Source organism: Sturnus vulgaris, chromosome 3 (assembly GCF_052056855.1).
Source record: "Sturnus vulgaris isolate bStuVul1 chromosome 3, bStuVul1.hap1, whole genome shotgun sequence".
In the NCBI taxonomy this organism is placed as follows: Eukaryota; Metazoa; Chordata; class Aves; order Passeriformes; family Sturnidae; genus Sturnus; species Sturnus vulgaris.
In genome coordinates this window covers 108,069,579-108,091,671 of record NC_142245.1, presented here as the reverse complement: position 1 = coordinate 108,091,671, position 22,093 = coordinate 108,069,579, and the positions used below count along the sequence as shown (strand labels likewise).

The window sequence follows — 22,093 nt, the reverse complement described above, 5'->3', positions numbered from 1 at the left end:
TATTGCTCTGTTTCAGCCTATACAGACAGTTACAGGTGAACTACTTAAACAAGCAGGTGGATAACAGCACAATTTAGCACTGTTTCATTTTATTTAGCAGGTTTGTGTTAGAACATGTTCACCAATATTTTTGTCTATATCAGGGAAGTACTGAGATCCTATTAAGTCTAACTAGCAAGAACATTTCTATGGGAGACCAAGTTAAAGATGTCTTATTTCAAGGGTTTACAAATACAGCTGGGAATCAGCTTTCTTCAGACACTTCTGAAATTGTCCCAAGTAGAATCAGCAACAGCAAGCTATTCAACTATCTTGGGCATCAGAAGTGTTATCATCAAATACACCCCATACATCAAGCAAAATGAGACCCCACAATCTTTCTCAATCAGTATTCTCAACCACAGTTTAGTTGCCTGAATAGATGCTAGAACCCATGGGATTCAGAAGTAACCAATTCTGATATACTTTATAAAATTTGCTTTCTAGTGCACTTTCCTAAACAGGTGTTGCTAAGAGTTTGACTCTGTCGACATTATCAACCAACAAGTTTGGATACAGGATTATGTCCAGCTCATGCTGTCCTGAGTTCCTTCACAATAATAAATTATTTTCCCAGAGCTGACAGAGTTTAGTGACCTTTTCAACTTACCAAGCTGGGACAAATATAAATCTGCTAAAAATATTACTATCCTTTGTTCTTCTTCAAGTCTCAATGGGTTTTCAATTGAGAGTGATCTAACTGAGTATGCACACTGTGGCAAAGAGCATTTAGCCATGCAAGAGGTTCCTAACTTATCTATGTGTCTGATGGGAATCATAAAAATATCACTTCAAGGGTATAAATTTACATCATCATGTAAAAAAAAGAAGGTACTGATAAGAGACATCTTCAAAAACAAATACATTTAATGCCTATGAAGAAAAAGGCTGTCATAATTTTGAAGCTGAATGTTGACTTACAGATGGAAAGATCCATTAGATCATTCATTCCCTCTATTTGCCAAGACAGAAATATATCCTAAATAACATTTCATGCTCTTCTGCCCAGTATAATTTTTGTAACATAAGTGCTGGAGTTTCTGTTGAAAACCTGATTGCTTTATAAAGCGTGCACAAGGGACTGGCATGTACATATGGGAGCATTAAGTCAAAAAACAGTGGTTTGAGACAGAGAGGGCATTCAGCAGTGGGAAAGATGTGGGTAGGAATCATGTAGCTCTAGAAAGACTTATTTGTGGGCTGATCAGTGATAAATGTTCTAGTTAGAAGGGACATGCACGTAATGACTAAGCAACCATTCCTTGGCATTCATCTGTCCATACCCATTTCCTATCTGAATACTTCAGCTAGACTCAAAAGGCAAGAGTTATTCATCTATTTTAGGTACTTTAGGATGGAATGAATCATGCCCTAAAAGTATCTATTTCTCACCACTGACTTTTAAGTGGATCAGGAAGCAGGGTCTGACTTAGACAACTGTAGTGTGCATGTGCAGAGATATGTTAGAGAGCTGAGGCTCCATGCTGTTGCCTAATAGGAGCTTGGCTACTACCTGTATGTAAGCAGCTATACCTATTTACTTCAGCACAAAAATACTTATTTGTGGGATGAATCCCACATCTACAATTAAATGGGGAATGAGTCTCATTCTCTGTGACCATGTTTGCATAACCATCCTGCTCCTTCCTAATTGCTCACCAGTTTTGCTTTAGCATTGTGAAGGCCCAAAAAGCATTAAGCCTTTGATGAGAGTGAGAATTAAGTGGCCTTCTGAAAAGACTTGGTTCTCTTCTTTCCACTCCAGTGAACTGCAAGAGTCTCACTCTAAACCATAAAAGGGAAGGCTTGGGTGATTAACAACTGCTTTGCCAACTCTACTCCCCCAGATGTGCTGGATTTCTATGTTAGAATTGCATATCTGACTTTCTGTTATAGAGGAAAGGGAGTTCCAAGAGCAACAAACATCAAGAAAGCTGTTGACGACCCTCCTGCAAGTCATGGACAGCTCCAGCTGGAATGATGTGAGGGAGCATCTCTGGTGCCTTCCCTGAGACCCAGGGGGATTTCAGAGAACCCAAGGTCCAGTGTCACAGAGGTCAGTGCAGTCAGTTATACACGTATGACATTTGGAAAGTTGCCATCTAGCAGTATATCCCTGGGGGTGGAAATGAGCTCACAGAATTTATAAACTTCTACAAGAAGAGGCAAAACTTTTGTCTTGCTGTAGCAGAGTCTTCTCCATCATATGTGTCCCCATGCTAGGTGCCTCTACAGATCACACCAGCCTGGTACCCTTGGCCCAGGATGTTGCTCCAGAAAGGTAACACCAAGGGTCTGCATGTACGAAAAAAACATTCTTAGAAAGAAGTGGTGACTTTCCTGCCTGAAGTCTCCTTAGTTTGAATGTAGCCTACATAGAAAAGATGAGGGGCTTGCCTTTACACAATAATTTGCATTTGTAGGGGTTTTTTAATTAACCAAACTTCTTAGCAATTTCTTAAATCTATTTATGTAAAAATTACAATATTTCATTAAGTGTTTCCCACTTTACATGGCATATGAACAAAATTGTGTCCCTGGTGAGTAAAATCCTATTCTGAGAGCAGTAAAAGCACACAGACATATCCCTGTCAGAGAAGCACTGATTTACAAGGCATGGATCAGTGGATCTGCTCTGACAGATTACGTATTTTGTTTCTTTATTAACTGTGCATAATTTTTACATTCTGTTCAAGTTAGCTTATGACAGATAACTACTTTTTAAAATCAGATCTCAAGGCAAAGAAATGTCAGTGTGAAAGAATAAAGACATTTAGTATGCATTTATTGCATAAATAAATACTCAAGCTTCTCAAAAGTGTTGAAGTAAATGACACATCTACTTAAATTGGTGAATTCATGGTGAGGAGCTTTAAACAGACATACTTTTGAAGTAAAAATACCACAAAGTATTAGACATTTCATGAAGTTGAGTTAAAATAGTATTAGAAAAATTATTACTCTTGCATTTTTATTACATATTGAGCTGGATCTGTCTTCCTCTGAAGTCACCAGGAATATTAACATCAATTTAATTAACTTGAAGCAAGATTTAGCCTGGGAGAATTATTTTAACATGAGTAAAGGAGAAAATGAAGTCTGAAATTCAGCTTTTACAGCAAGGCACTGAACTCAGATCCACAGAGATATTTAGATACCAATCTCCCACTGGACAAGAAATAGACAGGTAAATATATTTAAGAACCTGGAAATCATTAGCTCTGATCCATTTGGACACAAGAAGTATTCACTGTTTTCCTGAGTAGCAAGTAGAGCAATGTGGGAAAACATCAGTGTAAATCAGTATTATAAGAAAAGGCAGCTCACCCTCTGCAATGATGAAGGCTGCATTAATTTTCCAAAACTCATTATGAACCATGGGAACTAATGTCTACCAACTGGCAGCTATGTGCAACTCAGTGTTCAAATTTGGACTTTACATACAAGTTCTAAAAACCATCTCCTCCAAAGCACAGACTGGCTGGCTGGAATTACTGTGCAGGAGAGAGCCAGCCAAGGTCCCACCAGCTGAAACACCTTGTTTAAGCCACAGGTGACATTCTGATCTCAGTTACACCAGAGTTAATCAGAAGCACAGAGATGCTTATAGGTCAGAATCCAGCTCATTGTAGGTGTAAAGACTGTGTTTGCTCACTGAAGTGTCTCAGATTTCTAACTGTGGTATTTCCAGAACAGTTTTCAATTACCACTTTATTTTGAGTGTGTTCTATAGAGATCTGTGCATGCCAAGGTGATGAAGAATTTTTTTTTCAGGAAAATATGCTAACTGATTGAAGGGAACTTGTTTTTTCCACTCTTTTTTAATCCTGTTTTCTAAAAATGAGGTTGTGCCAAACCAAAGTTCAATGTCTCACTTAGTGCCTTCTTTGATCTCCAGTACAACTTGTTCAAACTCATAATCATGGCATAACTTAGGTTTTATTCCCTGCTGTATATTTTACAAGTCTTCCATTATTTACAGTTTTTTTAAAGACACAATCTGAAAGATAACCTTATTTCAAATTAATTTTGTCATATATGGTGTTTATGAGGGTACCAGAGGATTCTGTTCTCACAGGAGTTCCTTGCCCACATAATTGCCTCCCACCAGAACCATGAGAGGAAATTGTCCTTGAGATTCTCAAATGTTATCCCAAATGGAGTCTGAGGTTCCAACTCAATTGCTGCAGAATAGAGCTCACAGTGTGTCTAAAGCCTGCAGAGTACCAGGAACTCATGGTACTGAGCCTTAGAGAGTTTTGAAAAGGCCACAGCAAATTCATGCTTACTTGACTCCCCAGCTCAGTACCATGCCAGTGGAACTTTGTGGATGTTGCCATCTTTGTATCTCAGAAAATTAATTAGAAATAAGTATGCTTCAGATGAAGTATGTCTTCATATGTGTGTCATAAGTATAACTTCAGATGAAGTCCTATTTCCTAAAGCCTTCATAAATAGATGAAAGTCTCACTGTAGCTCTGCTGCAAATATTTTTCAAGATTTTAGTGTTTGTGAGATGACCTGAATTCCAAAATTGAGGGTGATCCTGGCAAGCTTAGTGGCAAACCTCACATATGCAGCTTTGTATTACCCTCTGATGATTCCACAGACACTGCTGAAGAGCAAATGCTTTAAGAGATGATGAAATAAAAAAAAACCAAAAAAACCAACAGCAATTAAAGTCCAGTCTTCCACACGAGTAGTCAGTCCATGCTCTGAAGATGTCAGCATAGCTAGCAGAATGCACATTATCCCTAGCAAAACATCTGAGCATTTCAGTCACACTGAGGAGAAGTTTCTGCATCCAAACTTCATTTTAGGTTGCTAGAATCCAGCTGTGACACAGTTTTGTTTAGGATAGTCAAAGCACAGTGGTGCAGAATATGGATGAGATGCTGTGCCAAAGAATAGGTTAATAACAAAATACACCCAGAAGACAACAAAGCAGTGAAACACCATTATTTTAAAGTAAAAGAAATACATATTATACAGATTCTGTCAAACTATGGAGCTGCTAGAATTGTATTTTAATGCAATCTACTCATTATAACTACTATGGGTAAGAAACTTTCACTAATATAAAAACCCAATAACTCTGCTACAACTTGGAGGAAGTCATCAGAACTCCTTGTGAAATAGGTATGGCAGAGTGGCATCTGGATAAGGGTAAAGGTACAATCATTAAAAAACATGGTTTCACCACAAGCACAGACAGAGACCAAAGAATTTATGAATCTTGCATTAAAAAAAAAGATCTTCTAACCTGCATATTTAGCTTTTTAATTTTTACATATTCTAGTCATCCTTGCTAGCTTGTTCTTGAAGAATATAAAAAAGTTTTTCTTTTGAATGTAATATTCGTAATTCACAAAAGAAAAAAAGGTAGCTGTGAATGAGTATGTGATATAATTACAATGATTTGGGAGTTCTTTAGTGGTAATAACCATCCTCAGTAAATACACTTGGAAAAAGGGTATTAAAAATTCTTAACAGAGGTGCAACTGCCTTCAACAAAACATTTTTTTTCCTCAGGTGGTAATATACAAATATATAATGTATAAATGAGCTAAAGATGCACAGTGTGTATTGTTAAGTCTTATATCTTTAACCACAGTTATTACATTGATAGCTTGTAAACCTTTGCCCAGGTTTAATTTATCCACTTTTTGTTAGTTTAAAAAGCAAGACACTGGCAAAACAAGAATTACACAAAGATGCTAAGGATGGGATTCAGTTACCTGCTTATAAACTTCTAATGCCATCTTAGGCAGTCCAGGGACTACCTGGGGATCATCTCTGTTGCCAGCTGCCACCCCAGAATGGCACTACTCTTCTCTAAGTCCTATTTTCTACCTGCCAGCCCAGTATGGCTGTCTGAGATATCCTGGGGCACTGAAAATAGTAAAGGTTGCTTACATTTAAATTAATTCATCCCACGCTGACTATTTATGCTCAGCCATACACGCACTCTGTCCAAGCTAACCCCAGAGAAGGCTGTGCTGAGGAGGGAAGGATGGAGACACCCAAGGCAGCCCATCTGGCCCAGCTCTGGGCCTGAAACAACACAGCCCACCCAAAATGCTGTATCATCCCACAGCCCCACTGTGCTACAGCAATTTATTAGTCGGGTCTTTTGGGTCTTTGACAGCTCAAGGATCTTGCATGATGTTATGTTACATATTGTGGAAAATGAAGAGTTAGGAGAAACAGGAAATTTTTTTATTCCATGCTGCATTCCGTCTGTATAATGAGGGAACACCTCTCAGATATAGGTGGCTGGGAAGACCGAGAAAGAAATCAATATTTGTGGCTAGGAAGTATGTCCCAGTAAAATGAACACTAATCACTAATCAGCTCTCTTTGCTTCTAGACGACATACTGGGATTTTTTAGTTTGGGTGTTTGTTTTTTTAAAATCTCACCTTCCTTCATTCTCTGATAACTACTAACAGAACAGAGCATGATTTTCCTTTTCTACTTTCCTTTCATAGCCATTTCAGATCTTATCTCTTGGAAAGATGCTGCCCATCACAGATTGCAATCTGCCTTGTACAGTTCTCAGTTATGTTTAAATCTTCTTTCATCCTTCAAAGGCTGGCTGAAAGAAGTGTCAGGTCATTATTTCAGGCTGTAGCTTAATACTTAGGCTTACCAGTGTATGATCTCTCTCTTTGGTAAAGACCTTCATTCACTGAAGGTCAAGGTATTAGTGTTATTTTTAAATATATTCCCAGCATTGAAGAGTTAAAAATAGCCTTCTACGAAAACACACAGTAATTGGTTAAACCTTGTTAGCAATCACATGAAGATGATAACTCCTCCCAGGAAAAGACATAGCCAAAGCAGCTTTGACATGGATTTATACTTAGAAGAGCAGCTGGAGGTCTACTGAGAAGGAGTTCACAATATAGACTCTTGGATTATTAGCAGAAAATAGCAGCTTGATGCTGGAAAGGAAGGGAAGGAGACATGAGAAAAAATTTTACTCATGGTGATCTGCAAATGAATTCCATGGATTCTCTACCTTGGAACAATCACCATTAGAAAGAAAGCCTAAAAGATGGATCTGGGAAAGGCAAAGCTGCTAAGAACTGGACTCAATGCTTTATATCAAGCCATCCACCCGGTGCATGGAATTGCCTGGACAGATGGGAAGCAAGTGATACTGACTGCTCTATACTATCAAAATGGAGAGCTGAAGTTTGGAGACTCAAACATTGTTGGTCAATTTGAACATGTACATGGACTTTATTGGGGCCCGTGTTGCTCTACAGACACCCCAGCTCTGCTTGCTATTCAGCACAAAAAGCACGTAAGCATTTGGCAGCTGGTCTACAGCAGTGCAGAGAAGAAAAAGCCCTTGATTTCTCAGACTTGTGAAGTTGGTGAGCCATTTCCACTGCTTTCTCAGGGCTGTGTCTGGCATCCAAAGAAGGAGGTCTTGGCTGTGCTTACAAAACGAGATGCTTCAGTCTTGCATGCCGTTCGTACTGACAATACGCGGGTTAAGGCAGAGATCAAAAGCAGCGGAGTCATCCACTGTGCTTGCTGGACTAAGGATGGTAATCGTTTAGTCGTTGCTATAGGCAGTGCCCTGCACTCCTACATATGGGATAATGCTCAGAAAACTCTAAGTATCTGCTCCTTTTGCCCAGTTTTTGATGTGGGAGGTTATATCTGCGCTATAGAAGCTACTCTGGATTTCCAAATTGCAGTAGCTACTGAGCTTCCTTTAGATAATATCTGTGGTTTCAATGCAGGCATTGCATTTGATGTGCCCTCTGGTACAGAAGCTGGTTCTTTAATCTCACAGTCTGCTTTGGTGCTTGGTGATGAGGAATACTCCATGGACACACGAAGAAAGTCCATAGATTCAGATAGATCAGGTGTTGATTCAGTTGCTTCTTCTTCATCAGGTCCTGTGGATTTGACCCATATCCTTGCAAACCGCCGTCGGTCTGATCCCAGTCCTCTCCTTACTCTGAAACACAAAGACTCTGCAGCAACAAATGGTCAAGATTCTTCTCACTTGATCTTGGTGACATTTGAGAGGAAGGTAACGACCACCAGAAAAGTCACCATCCCAGGTATTCTGGTTCCTGATATAATGGCTTTTGACCTTAGAGCTCAGATTGTGGCAGTAGCCTCTAACACTACTAATATTGTTCTGGTATATTCAGTAATCTCTTCCTGCATGCCTCACATTCAACAAATCCAGCTGGAAAAAAATGAAAGACCAAAGGGCCTATGCTTTTTAACAGATAAACTCTTATTGATTCTGATTGGCAAGCAGAGGTTCCCCGAGCCTAATCTCATTCCATCTTCAAGTTCAGACAGGTATGTAATGCGTCTTATGGTCAAAGAATTGATGCTGGAAGAAAACTCTTCGGCATTGCCTGAGACTAAGCAGAATGTGCTTTATAACTTTGAATCCTCTGTTAATATACCTGGAAAAAGAAAATTCTTTGAGAATCTTGCCACAGAAGACCAACCTCAAATCAGGGAGTTGTTAATACCAAAAAGCACAGTTATTCAGTCTCCAAGTGGCAGGAGAAGACTCATTGAAGAAGTAAAGAGCCCTAGTTATGAGCAGAGCTCTTCATCAAGTGTGAGTGACCTGGATGAAAAAAGGCTCCCAGGTGACTCCTCGGTGGCCTTGGAAGCACTGGATGCTGAACCTATGAATCGCTCAGTGTCTCTTCGTGGTTTTGGATCACCCAGCAGGATTTCCAGCAGACCAACATCCCCTAAAGTGCAGTTCAGTGTGATCCAAGAAACATCGAATTCTCCTAAAAACAACAATTTGCCAAGTGAAAGGGGAATGAGTCACATATCTAGAAATTTAGAGAGACTTTGTGGCAGTTTCAACGAGCTGCAGCTGAGTCTTTCTGAAATCACAGACTTTGCTAGGAATGGGAGGAGGATATCCTTCGCCTACCCATGCTCCCAGGAACCCCCTGTCGTGCATGTCACTTACCAGGTAACATTCTGTCAGCTTAGAAATACTGTGATGGGAACCGAATATTTAAACCATCTTGCATTCATTTAGCTTGAAATCAAGAGGATGCAGTTTATTCTTATCAACCCATAAGAAATGTAACCTAGGTTTGGCATCAAGCATAATCTAAAATGTCATTGGAAAAATAACTCAGGATGATGTGGGTAGTTTAGAGGATACTTAACTTTAGAGGTTACTTAAATATGGGAGATTTGTCTGTTCTTTGATGATGCACAATTGTATTGGACACTGGTTGATTTTGTGTGCATCTGTCAGAGAAAACAGAGCCAGAGTTGTTAATCTACAAAAGGCTTATATTTTAGTTTAGTGCAGAGATAAGATGATGAATGGTGGGGCTACAGTAGCTCACCAGAAATGTAACAAATTTAAACCAGAGCTCAAATCCATAGTCTGAAGATAGCCAGACTCACAGGAAGACTGAAACAAAGTATTGAATCTCAATTTATGGAAAATTTAAATGGACATGACATGAATTTCGATTATTTCTGCTTTGATTTCTCAACACTATTCTTCAAAATATTCATTATTCAAAATAAGATGCACTCAATTTGTAAAACACATAACTACTTAAAATTTTCTGAAAAAAAACTTCAAACAAACAAAAACCTTCTAACTCATCAATATGTAATTATGATTTCATTAAGTAAGTATAAGAATTTCAAACCATCATGTTTCTATCTACCCTTGTTTAGGCAAATTTCCTCCTGGCTTCAATAAGAATTTCAACTAAGGAATGGAGGTTAGGTAATTATTTCTATCTCCTATTTTTAATATTATTCACAGGAATATATAATAATAACAACATTATACTGAACAGATTTTTGAACATGCTGATGGTAGTGAAAAAATTGGTGTCCCTTTCAGGATGTAGATGCCAATTATAAATGCATTCTTATCTACTGCAACATAAGCAGCATTATGTCAAAATAATACACTGCATTGTGATGATGCTGAAGCAAATTTTACTTCTTTTAACTCTAAAGGAATCCATATAGACTTCTAAGTACCCCTCCTTAAATACTCATTAAGGGAATGGTGACTCGATTCAATCATGGTCATTACTTTCTAGCAATTGTTTACTTGGCATTTAAACAGATTCTGGTGTGTTGGATTCTCTGGAAAAAAGCAAAGCTTTCAATCTGAATTAGTCAATAATTTAACTTGAACACATTATACAAATTCTGGTGAAAAAGCAGCATGTCTATTTTAAATAATTTAGGATTTTATTGGCCAAGAAGCAAGCCCTTCTGTTCTCCAGAATGTTCAAATTAATTTTGATTTCTTAACATAAATCAACTTATTTATTTAGCAAGCAGCCCTATTTCTAAGATTCAATTGGATTAACCTTTCCCAAGAGAAGTTTTATTTGTGACATGTAACATTAATCTAAGATCTGAAGTTGCTGTGCACGTGCTTGCACAAGAAGTAAGAATTAGTTAACCTGTTATTTTTCTTTGGAAAGAACAACAAAAATATTAAGTGCTTCTAAAATACTGCTATAAAAATTTTGTTTAGAAAGGAATACTTATTTATCTGAACAGGTTAGTTGCACATTAAGCCAGCAGCAAGCACTGCTAGCACCGCATTACAATGACTCAGAAAAGGTGCCACTAATGCCTCCCACACACAGCTTTGCTGGGGAAGTCTCGACTAATGCCTTGTACAGTTCAGCTCCTCTTCTGAAATCTAACAGGGTCATAGCATGATGCCAAAAAATAATGAAAAATAAACTTGGCAGAAAGGTCTACAGACAGACAGGGAAATATTTGCTTCATAGGCAGCTAATAATTTTCAGAGAAATTGTTGTTTTGATTAGTTTATATCCAGACATCTGAACCTTGTTCCTCCTTCAGGAGTTGTTTAGTGCACTGTGAGCTCAGAGACCAGCTGGGCTGTGGGTTCCAGCCAGACTCTGTGATCACAGAGCAAAAAGTCAGGAAATAGCTTTATTGCCTTATGATATAAATATCAGCCAGTGGAAAACATTCTAAGCTTTAGGAACACTGCAGTCCAGTCAATAATATGGCCATTATCTTCCAGTTCTTTGTGCTAAGTGCATGTCCTCTTAAGTGTCTCTATAATCCCCAGGACAGCAGAAGCTCAGTCTTGATTGAGAAATCTATTGTACTAAAGAGTATAATGATCAGAACTGCATAACCATATTTATGCATTTAAAAAATAAAATGAAAGTTTAAAACATAACAGATAAAAATGCAGCAATAATTAACGAGCAGTTATGAACACTTGTGCAGAAGCGTTATTGACATATTTATGTGTACTTTATGTTCTGCTTGGAAAACTAAAAAACCCAAAACATTTCTTACTTAATAATTCATAATGTCTGCTCATTTAAAAGCCTTCAAAACCTTTGTTTATCCTGTTAGTGCAAGCCTGCCTCTAACTCCTCTGAAGTCACATCTATGCAGTGCTACCAGAATTTGTATTCTTTCTATCCTATAGCCATAGAAGAAAACCACAATCATTCACACTTTGGAAATGTCACTGCACTATCACTTTTGTAATAGCATTCAGCCACCAGAGGTAACTTGATCGTTCAACCCTGAAGAGCAAATATTATTTCTCTTTCATCACATACAGGCTTGTGATTCAGGGGAATGTGGGAGGGCAGACAGACAAATGCAATAAGAATATATTATTTAAAAAGAAAAAAGAAACAGAAGAGGATCTGTCACAGATTTTTTTCTGTTTCATTTTGCAAAAAGATACTTTCATCATCCTTTTCCCCCCAGAAAAGAAACAGCTGCAGAGTATTTAAAATAGTCTCATTCAAAACCTAATTACAGTGGAAATAAAGCCAATCTGGATCTCAAATTAAAGGCATTTAGGCAAACCTCTCCAGGAGGAATAAGATTCATCTTAATCTGAAGAATATCTTTAAACTCCTACATTTTCTTCACAAGCTGTATGATGTCAAAAGTTTATATCACCGAGAGCATGTATTGCATAATTAAACAGGAAATAATATATTTTCAGCAATTAGTCATAATGACTTTCTTTTCTTAGCACTCACCAATAATTGTAGGCAAGTCAATTTGTACTTTTATAGTATCTTGATACAATTTACTACAGCTACAAAAGGTCAGCTACAAAATAAACCTTTTATTTTAACACATATCTGGGAGATGAACAGAAAGGATCCAAACATATGGCAGTAAAGCTCTGATAGAAATACATGACTTAAAGAAGGGGAATATAAGGGAGGAACAGTAAAATGAGCGAAGACCAGGCTGAAATGATGAGCTGTAATAAGACCATGAACCCTTCTGAAATCCAAAGGGCAATTTTGACTTGGGTTGAGCAATAGAAAGTAGGTCATGAAAATGATGGAAGAGGAAGCTGATATGACTGCTCCCTGGAGTAAGAAACTAGTCAGCTATCCTGAAATTTAGAAAGAAAAGATTTAGGATGACTGTAAAAGAAAGACCTGCAGTAGACAAGAGAAAGTGTGATTAATGCATGGATAACATTTTGAGCAAAGGTTGAGGAATTTGTTATGAACAAATTCTGTCAACAGTGTTCTGAAACTGATCAATAGCAGACAAGCAGGGTTTGTAGAGGAGACACAATTCCTTTTGTTAGAGCAGATGATTTGTTTGTTGGATATGCAGGTGCAAAAGGAAAGGAACATGCAATGTCAAAAATGAAGCCAAGTTTTCGTACTGCACAAAGAAAGTAAAGATCATACATAAAGATCATAGAAGCACAAGCACTAAAAGTATATCTTAGATGACAGCACACCTGAAACAGTAGTTGCAGAACTATTAAGAGAGAGCCAGGAGGAGAGAAATCCCAGCATTGTGTCACCTGGAATGCTGATGTGCCCTATAAATGCAAACTGCGCTCGGATTTAAGCACCTCTGAGCACCTCAGATCTCTTCCTGCGTAAACATTTTACAGGCTTATGCTTCTCTGCCAGGTTAATTAAGGTTGCAATTGGAATGTCCCAAGGGTAAGGAAAGGAAAGATATCAATATCTCCAGCACAAGAAAACAGAATGTACCAAAAAGCAGGCAGGAATCACAGCAACAACAGAAAGGATGACAGGGAAGGGGAGCAGTGCAAGCTGTCAAAACTAATGAACACTACCTGTGGCAATGCTGCACCAGGCACAATGAGAATGTAAATCATAATTCTCCTTCCTCTCCAATGCTCTCTTCCTTAGCTATTTAAGTTTCTTTTCATTGCCTTCTGGGACAGAACCTCCACATCTAGCTAATCTACTAGCTTTTTCTCATTCTGCACAATGAATATGGGGGCAAGGTAAAAGGAAGCTGACTAATGGGTACTAAGGTATCAAACCTGAAATCACCAGTGGAGCACAACACAGTTGAGATCAAGGGTTTAAAAGAATGAAAACAGAATCCTAGGCAACTACAGCACTATTCACTGTAAAATGCATGTAGTAACCTGATAGTTTTCCCTTATAAAAGAACAGATTATTAACACAAAGGAGATGAAGAATATTTAAAATACCTGTAATTCAGTACAGTACTTGAAATCATGCCACAGGGGAAATTATTTGTTCAACCATAGAGAATAGAGATTAATAGAAGAAAAATAAGATGGTTAAGGAATTAGCTGCAAAGGAGATAGTAATAGTTATAGTAATATACAAGAAAATGGAAAAACTTACTAGTGGATTTTCTCATGATGGATTTTCAAGCTCATCTAAAAGTTTCATTAATGATCTGCTGAGTTATGCTTAGGAAATGTGCATATGACATGAAGTCAGTAATATTTTCAGTAAAGGATCAGGATTTCACACCTGTAAATTGATGACTACAATTTAATATCTAGAATAAAAAAGCCCCCGAAATTAAATAAATGAACTAATATAAAGTGCATAGTAATATATTCCAGGATTAAGAGATGAAATTTCTTCTTTTGTACATGCTTAGTGATTACAAGGTGACTGTGAAACCAAAATACAATACTGTAATGAAAAGAACAAAGGCAGTGTGTGGGCACATCAGTGAGGCACATCCTTCAGCAGGTAATGAGCACTGGGCATACAGCTGGCAGGTCTCATCTGAAAAATATTTTACATTCCTAGACATCCATGGGCAAGAAAGACACATTGAGACTTCAACTGATCGCTAACCCAGTGTCAGTAAAAACAATTCTCATTGGTAGCACATTCTCATTTCCTCCACTGTTTCATCAGTTGTTGAATTTAAGTTCATTAAGATGATTTCAGCATGCAGGGGGGCATAGGCAGTGCATTAGGAAATACAAGACTAATGAAGAAAAGGTCAAGAGGCAGAACCAGCTCCAGCTGACTGCTCAGTGGGGTTCAAAAAAGGGAGAGAAGGCATGTTCACTTATTGTGCAGACATACCTGAGATATGTAACATCCAGGAATCCTTTTGCCTTAGCAAATTTTTTTTTCTCATACATATTTGCAATCCAAACTGTGAGTTTTGAAAGGCAGTTTGGCACTGCTGTGATGCGCTGGGTGCTGCCCAGAACACCCTTTGTAGGCTATAAAATCTGATCTGGGCAGGCTGACACGGGTGAAGGAAAAAAAAATATTGAATTGACTGTTTCTTTTTGATGGGTTTTTGTTGAAGAAGAATTGGACTTGACATACTACAGGAAGTTGACTAAGAAACTTAATCTGAAAATATACACTAACGTATGGGGAAATATATTTATTTCCTCTGTGATTAACATGTTCTTTGTCTACCAATAAATTTTCTGCTAGGTTAAAGCAACAAACACAAGGGATTTTAATCTGGGAATTTCAAGTCCTCTGATTCCTATTGAAGATAAATAACAACATAGCAAAAACGAACATGGATTTTGGGAAGAAGTGGATTAAATCTAGATTTGACTAGAAAATTTTCTTTGGGTTAAGGCATGAAAGTGGGAAGTACCAAGGCAAGCTTTTAGTTGTACCTCTAACTCTGTCACAAATTACTTCCATGACCTTGACTAAATCTCTTAAACTCCCTGTGTAATGGTATGATCATCTATATAGAGGTGATACTAAGAGTTACCTGCCTCACAAAGAGGTACAGTTTTAAATCAGTTAATCTGTGATATAATGTGTGTGGATACATTCCTCCAAGAGAAGGCACACTATCATCACTTAAACTAAGCATTGAACAAAAAGGCTACAAAATTAGAAGATTATAACAGAGAAAGATTCTTGACCTGACAGAATTTGTAAAAAGTCAAAAATAAATGTATAAGATGATTATGTTTATCATTATAAACAGAAGCATATGACAAAACCAGAGAAAATAGCTCATATGACCACTGACTACTGCAAAAGACAAACAACTGAGACTTGATTTTTCAGTTCTGTACTTGAAAAACTGTTTAGGATAAAAAACAGGTGTTGTGCAGTTTTGTGTATACAAAAATGTCTTCCACTTCCAATGGTTGTTCCAATAATAATGTGCAATGCTATATAGGAAACAAACTAGAACAAAGTCATTTTGAGTATGCATTTCCATTCAACTGATTTCAAGTCAAGAGAGACAGAGATAGATTATTCTCTGATAATTCTTGAGTTGAAGCATATCTGTGTGAAAAATGGACCACTTGGGTCAAGGCAATGAGCCTGTCTCATTTACAGTCCATTTTTTTCTATAATTCATGAACTGAAGTTCCAGTTTGAATAAAATCTGCCATTTCAACCTGAACTCAGGAAAATGAAATAGCTGTGAAATATGCTTGTCCACAATCTGCAGCAATGACAAAGCTTTGCACAAATACCTACACAGGCAAAGAGCACCTTTTCAATGCCTATGCAAAGCACACACTCACTGCTAAACATTCAGCCCATTGGGTTTCAGGTGTGTTTAGGTTCAATAGAATATAGTATTACATAACTTGGAAATACCTAAAAATTACAAAGAACTTCTCTTATATAGTTACAGCTGTAACAAAAAGTTGCTATAGGTTTATGACTAAGAAAATGATACTGCCTTGATGCATTCCGTAGGTATGTCCTTTATTAATTATGCACCAACAAATTTCTGGTTGTTTTGAATGTGGAAAAAAGATAAGAAGACCTTTGAAAGTTGGAAAGTTCTCATTTTTTAATGGAAAAATATTTTGTATGGTACTTATGTACAAAATCAATCATAATAAATAAATAACAATCAGCCATAGACTATCTGCATGAGCAATTTATAGCAGACTAGGGGAAAAGACATTTGCAACAGTCAGCAGACATTCTGATTTACAGAATTCGATGCTGTTGCATGACAGCACAGATACTGTGTACACAAAAGTGAAAGGGATTGATTTAGAAAGGTTGTTATATAGCAAAAAAGCACACATTCACAGAGAGCAACTGTCAAAAGACAGCACAATTAGAAATGAAGACGAGCATTACAAGAGACATTTATTTAGTCAAAGGTCAGATTACTGTGCACACAAATAGAAGATGCAGTTGTGGATTCATTCAACTGTAAGTTTTACATTAGCGAGAAAAATTCAAGGGTGTGTACTAGACAGAGGCAGAGTAGGACTAGATCAGGAGTTAGGATAGATGAGATCCTGTCAACCCATTCTGAAATATTACCTTGGATTCCTTTTGAATGTATGAAACAGAGGAGCCTATGAAACTGGGTAAATAGACTGTTTGTTCATAACAAACATGTAAAATCTGAGGATATTGCAAACATAAAGATGCCAAAGAAAAAGAAAAAAAGCAGAACATAACACATGGAACTACACACGGAGAAAGCATGGAATGAACAAAATGAAATTCACAAGACAAAGTATAGTGATATTATATAGCAATATTATTTAGCAATTTTATTTATAGGAAAATGTCCCATTCATATCTATTTCATAATGACAGGGAGTCATTGGAAAATTTTCAATATTAAAAAGAATTTTAAATGATAGCAGATAGGAAAATCTAAATTCAAATGTATATCCACTCTATGACCATAGTAGCTCAACTATTTTTGTCCTTGCACCTTGCAGTAACCAGAAAGATGAAACAAAAAGATATTGATTCTCAGGGGCACCTAAATGTCATGAAGCACAAACAAGCCACCTTTATATTCAAGTGTATTCTTTCAGTGAATATCATAGTAAATTCCAAGGCTGTAAATCCATACATTCCCTTTCTCTCAAAGCAAGTCACAGGATTCCCAAGCTACCTTCCTGTGGCAGCTTTTCAGAGAGACTGTTGCTATGTCCAGCCTCTCTGCAATACTTCCTGTGCCAAAATAACCCTGAAGTTACTTTACCAGGGTGGAATAGCTGCCCAATGGCTCTCAAACCGACCCACACATACAGCTGAAAGTGAGCAGAGTACTCATTTACTCTGACAGCATCTGGAACAACATTTTTCCAGGTATGATGCATTCTCTTGCACTAAACTGGCTTCAGGCAGGGAGGCCCTTCAGACAGACACACAGATGCCTACCCCAGGACAATACACGTACAGGGCTGAGGGAGCTGCAGAAGCTCACAAAACAAAAACCAAAGAGGCATTTTCATCCTCCTCACGTGGGACTTTGAGATTGTGCTTGGAATGGTCCTGCATGATGATGCCATCTATGAAATGTAAGAAAGACAGACAAAGAAAAGGCAAAATGACTAAAGAATTGAAAGGAGTAAGAGCAGAGGAATAGTTATAAGAACTCGGGCTTGATGTCTAAGCTATTAACAAGATCTTTTCTTTTACCTACATGCATATGAAGAAAAGCTTTTCAAATGGATCAGTTACGGAAGAAACAAAAGATGTTCTCCTCTGTGATGGCAAGATCCATTTGAGTTTAGTCCAGCAGCTGTTTGATCTGCCTGTTATTGAAATGAAACACGGTATGTTCTTTTTATTTCTGCTATCTGGTTTCACCTGAGATTTTTAGCATAAAAGAGGCATTTGTGAGAGAATAATTACCCCAGATTTTAGTAAACTGAGTTAACTAACTTTCTTTTGCAAATGTGTGTTTTCCCTTGTCTGAAACACAGCACTGTTTCCTTTAAATGCTAAGTAACGGCAAAACTACCTATTAGCAGAGTAATACTTTAGATGCCTCTGCAAAGGAAGACCCGAGCTATTTTGCAGCAGGCTTCTGCAGCAACATGATGCAGCACCGCAGGGTGAAGAGGAGCCCATTTTTGGCCTGTATTTCCAGCTCTTGATTTCCGAAAGAAATGCCCATAATAAACAAGGGGACTGAGAAAACCTATTTTCAGCTCTATAGACCAATTGAATATTTAATTAGCAGAACACCTCTCCTCAAGTTAATGTATTAGACTTCAGAGATATCAACAAGATAATGTCTCAGAATCATCCTAATGTGTCCCTCTTTGTGCTCGGATTTTCTGATATTGAGTCTGTACACTTATAGCAAAAAGAAAAACTGGAACAAGAATCTTTCTAAAATTCACCAAAATCCTGCAAAATTATAAGGTTTGGAGAAGAAGCAGTTGTGTAGCTTTTTATTCAGTTCTAGATGGTACTTGCTTATATTCCTAAAAGTTCCTTTGACACAAGACATAAATATTAAATGCGAAGTTTAAAAATATCACTCCCATCCTTTAATACTATATAATTAAAGGGTGTGTAATGAAGAGTATGCTTCTATTATAATGACAGCCTGGCATTTTTTACTATGAGTAAACACTTAAGCATTAATAGATTGGCATGAAAAGCTTCACAACTGTAAGTCAAATTCATGTCCACAACAATGCTGTTAAGATCATCAGAGTTAAAAGAGCAATGAGCTCGGCCTCATTGTTTGCTCTTTAAGCCCAGGACTGTAATACCATTACCTGTGCTAAATATAATCTGTCATGTAGTGCCCTGGTAGCAGCACACAGGAGTCTCTTTTTAGCATAGCATCATAATAATTGTTCTCAGTAAAAGGGTACTACACTCTGCACAGCTTTTCCATTTAAATATCCTGTGAGATATGCTTCCAAGCAAGTGTTATCAATAGCACTGAGAATTTCCAGCATTTCAATGGACGAAAATAAGTCCTAAGAGCCTGACACAAAAGTATGCTTCATCAATTTGATGAGCAATGGAATATCCATTTGGACCATAGAACTTCCACTTTCAGGCCCACTGCTCACAGAACCTGAAGTCTGTTCAGATTTAGAAAGAAAGTATTAAGAGCAGAAGATTAAAGATTCATGGTTTGGAAAGATAATCTTCTTATGATGTAACAGGTGACATGACAACATACAACCAGCCTGGAAAAGTTCTTTGTTGGGAGTTAAAGAAGGGGAGATTCACCTTCTCCAGGAGCATGCTTTGTTATGAGTGACAAAAAATAAGAATGGTTCATTTGGATTTTCTACAGCTCCTTTTTTCACATTCCATTTCAAAACCAGTTTTATATCCAAAATCTAAAATCCCAACACAGAACCTATTAAGGCTTCCTTTCCCTCATATCCCAGCTAATGCCCCTGCTCAAAAATGACAAAATCACATGCTCTAAGGAAAGTGTGTCATATAAGGCTTCCCTCAATGCTTTTAAGTTGCCACAGATTTTTGTTTCCATAAATTGTCAAACTGAAAAAAAAAAAAAAAGAATTCACTCTTTTCTATCAGAACTGCAATATCCAGCCAAAAAGAAAGCCAGATGAATCACTAAAAAAAAAATAAACATAGCTTCATTTTAAAGCTGATTTGCTAAGAAAAGTAAAAACAAAGTTGGGGGAGGTTTATTTTCAACTTCTATGCAATACAGAAAGAGAACCTAAATGGTTTTGAAGTATTTTAGTTTTGTAAATCTTGTCTTTTTTTTTGTTTGTTTTGGGGGTTTTTTGTTGCTTTTTGTTTGGTTGTTTTTTTGAGGTTTTTTTTTAAGAAAAAGAATTTATTTAATTTATTTTAATTTATTTAATTATTTAATTACTACACTGTAGCAGCTTTTGTAAATCATCTTCAAGGTGTAACTTTCTTGCATTTGCTATATGAATTGGAAAACATATGAAACAATCTTGGTTTGGCAGTAATGAGATGGAGACCCCTACTCCCTTCTAGAACAAGTACAGCACAATCATTTATGTTGGCAACTTTTCCAATTATTATAATCTCTTCATCATTTGGGTAGAGCAGATGAGTGAAAAGGCTAAGCAGAAGTAGATGTCATTAAAACAAAAGTCAACATAGAAAGACTGGCTGAGTTTTCAGACGATGAAGATACTTCTAGTTTGTTAGAACTAGCAAAGATGCACCTTGTGTTTGAACTTAATTTATATAAGGGACAAAAGGCCTCAAACCTTGCAAGACCTTTCATTTAGCCTCTCACTGCATTTGCATAAAGGTGTGTTGAGCATGGATTGTCAGACCTTAATGTCATTAGTGTAATAAGGCTTTAGTGCACAAAAGGAAACCCTGCTCTGCCTGCATGCTCACTGACTTTATAAACGTGCTTCTACATTTACATAACCAGAGCAGTGCACTCATTTTCTTTTTCTTGCTTAATTTTTGTAGGCTCTTCTTGGATTGTGCTCACTGCAGACAAGGACGGCTTTGTGCCATTAATATTCAAAGCCACACAAGAGATAATCATAAGGGATGGAACTGACAGTTCAGAAGTCTATGGAGCTCACTCCCACAAAAAAAGCATCCCAATGCGACCACCAAGCAGAGTGACATAATTTCTGAACAAAGAACCCCAATGACCTTCTTTTCTCCTACAATACAGGGACATTCTGTGGTTTCAGACACTGAGAGACTAGAAAGCTGTCTCACTACTTCCCATGTATTGTAACTGTAAAATCTGTGGCGTGGTTACACTATAGCTACATCCTCGGGTTGGCTGGACCATCATGATTTCTTCTGAAGGATGGACCTACAGTGAAGTTCACCACAGCTGCTGTTATTAATGGCTGTCATGGACTGGAGTGGAGAGACTATTGTGTACTTTGATTGAGGTCAGGATGTTCTTGGAGGAACAGTATTATGCTAAAAATCATGCAGTAACAACAAATCTAGCTGGTGCAGGTGTACAGTCTACATAAAACCTGAAGAAAATACAGTCAAAGAGCCTTTATATTCATTAAGGAAAACAAGGATAGGAAAAGAAAAAAAAAAAAAACAAAACCAAAATTGCTTCAGCCTCTTTTCTGTTCCAGCTGGATCCCATGGAAACCTGCAACATTTTCAGAAATACCTAATTTTTATATGAATATGTTCAATTACTAAAAAGGCTGCATCACAGTCTCCTGTCAATGTCTTACACAGCATGTAAGAAGAAAAAGAAAAAAATCTTGCAAGATAAATTGAGGATCAAAGACGTGAATGCAAACTTCATTTGGCTAAATGAAGGTGTATACACTGAACCTTTCATCTACACTCCTGCACTATCAGTCAAAAGAAAAAAAGCACTTCTATATTATTCATGCCCTAACAGATTTTTAAAACTGATTGTGGTAAACTGTCTCTATTAAATAAGTGCCTATTCCTTTCCACTGGCTGCAAACACAAGCAGGGGGACTGGTTTGAACACAGACATTTACATTTAGCCAGGTGAACCTCACTCTCAGAGAGAAGAGACAATACAGATACAGGTAAGAGTCAGGCAGGCAGATCCATGGAAACTAAAGTATCATGATTATGGTGATAGAAATAGGTATAAGGGAAGAACTTATTGAACTCCTTAACTTTTCCTCATTGAAATGCAAAGAGAAAGTAGAGTGTGTACAAGGGCATTTTGTACTGCTGGAGCCATGGAAAGGCATGCCTGCTTCACCCTGTACAGCCAGGAAAACAGACAAGGAAGGACACTTGCTTAAGCTACTATTAGGAGTTATTTTTCATACTGTGCATTTTGGGTCTCTCCTGGGGAGTCTTTTTTCCTTTCCTGGGTACTATGGCAAGCCCATTCATAGGGCACAGATACTAAAATCCAGTTACAATACTTCACCCCATACAAAGGCTGGATCAAGACAGTAGAGCTACACTCTGAAGGACCTTAATGGGTTTGAAGGTTTGGCATTAATACCATTACAATGCAGCCAGGAATCTCTTAAGGAACAATTTCAATTCTTGAAATAAGTAAACAGTTTCAATTCATTGAATTGA

The 22,093-nt window shown here is 37.4% G+C and overlaps 1 protein-coding gene across 1 annotated transcript; it reads left to right on the top strand.

Annotated features, from left to right (window-relative positions):
- Positions 1–6,209: 6,209 nt before the first annotated feature.
- LOC106851145 (WD repeat and coiled-coil-containing protein-like) lies at positions 6,210–21,151 on the top strand. The gene is made up of 4 exons (XM_014872904.2): positions 6,210–6,221; positions 7,099–9,018; positions 17,751–17,871; positions 20,501–21,151. The coding sequence occupies exons 1-4, from the start codon at positions 6,210–6,212 to the stop codon at positions 20,665–20,667; spliced, it is 2,220 nt and encodes a 739-aa protein (XP_014728390.2). The 3' UTR covers positions 20,668–21,151.
- The last annotated feature ends 942 nt before the right edge of the window (positions 21,152–22,093 follow it).

Excerpts from the sequence above, each read along its gene's own strand:
- LOC106851145 (XM_014872904.2), top strand. Across the intron at positions 9,019-17,750 it reads TCGTGCATGTCACTTACCAG|AAAAGCTTTTCAAATGGATC; the intron begins GTAACATTCTGT and ends ATGCATATGAAG. Across the intron at positions 17,872-20,500 it reads TGTTATTGAAATGAAACACG|GCTCTTCTTGGATTGTGCTC; the intron begins GTATGTTCTTTT and ends TAATTTTTGTAG.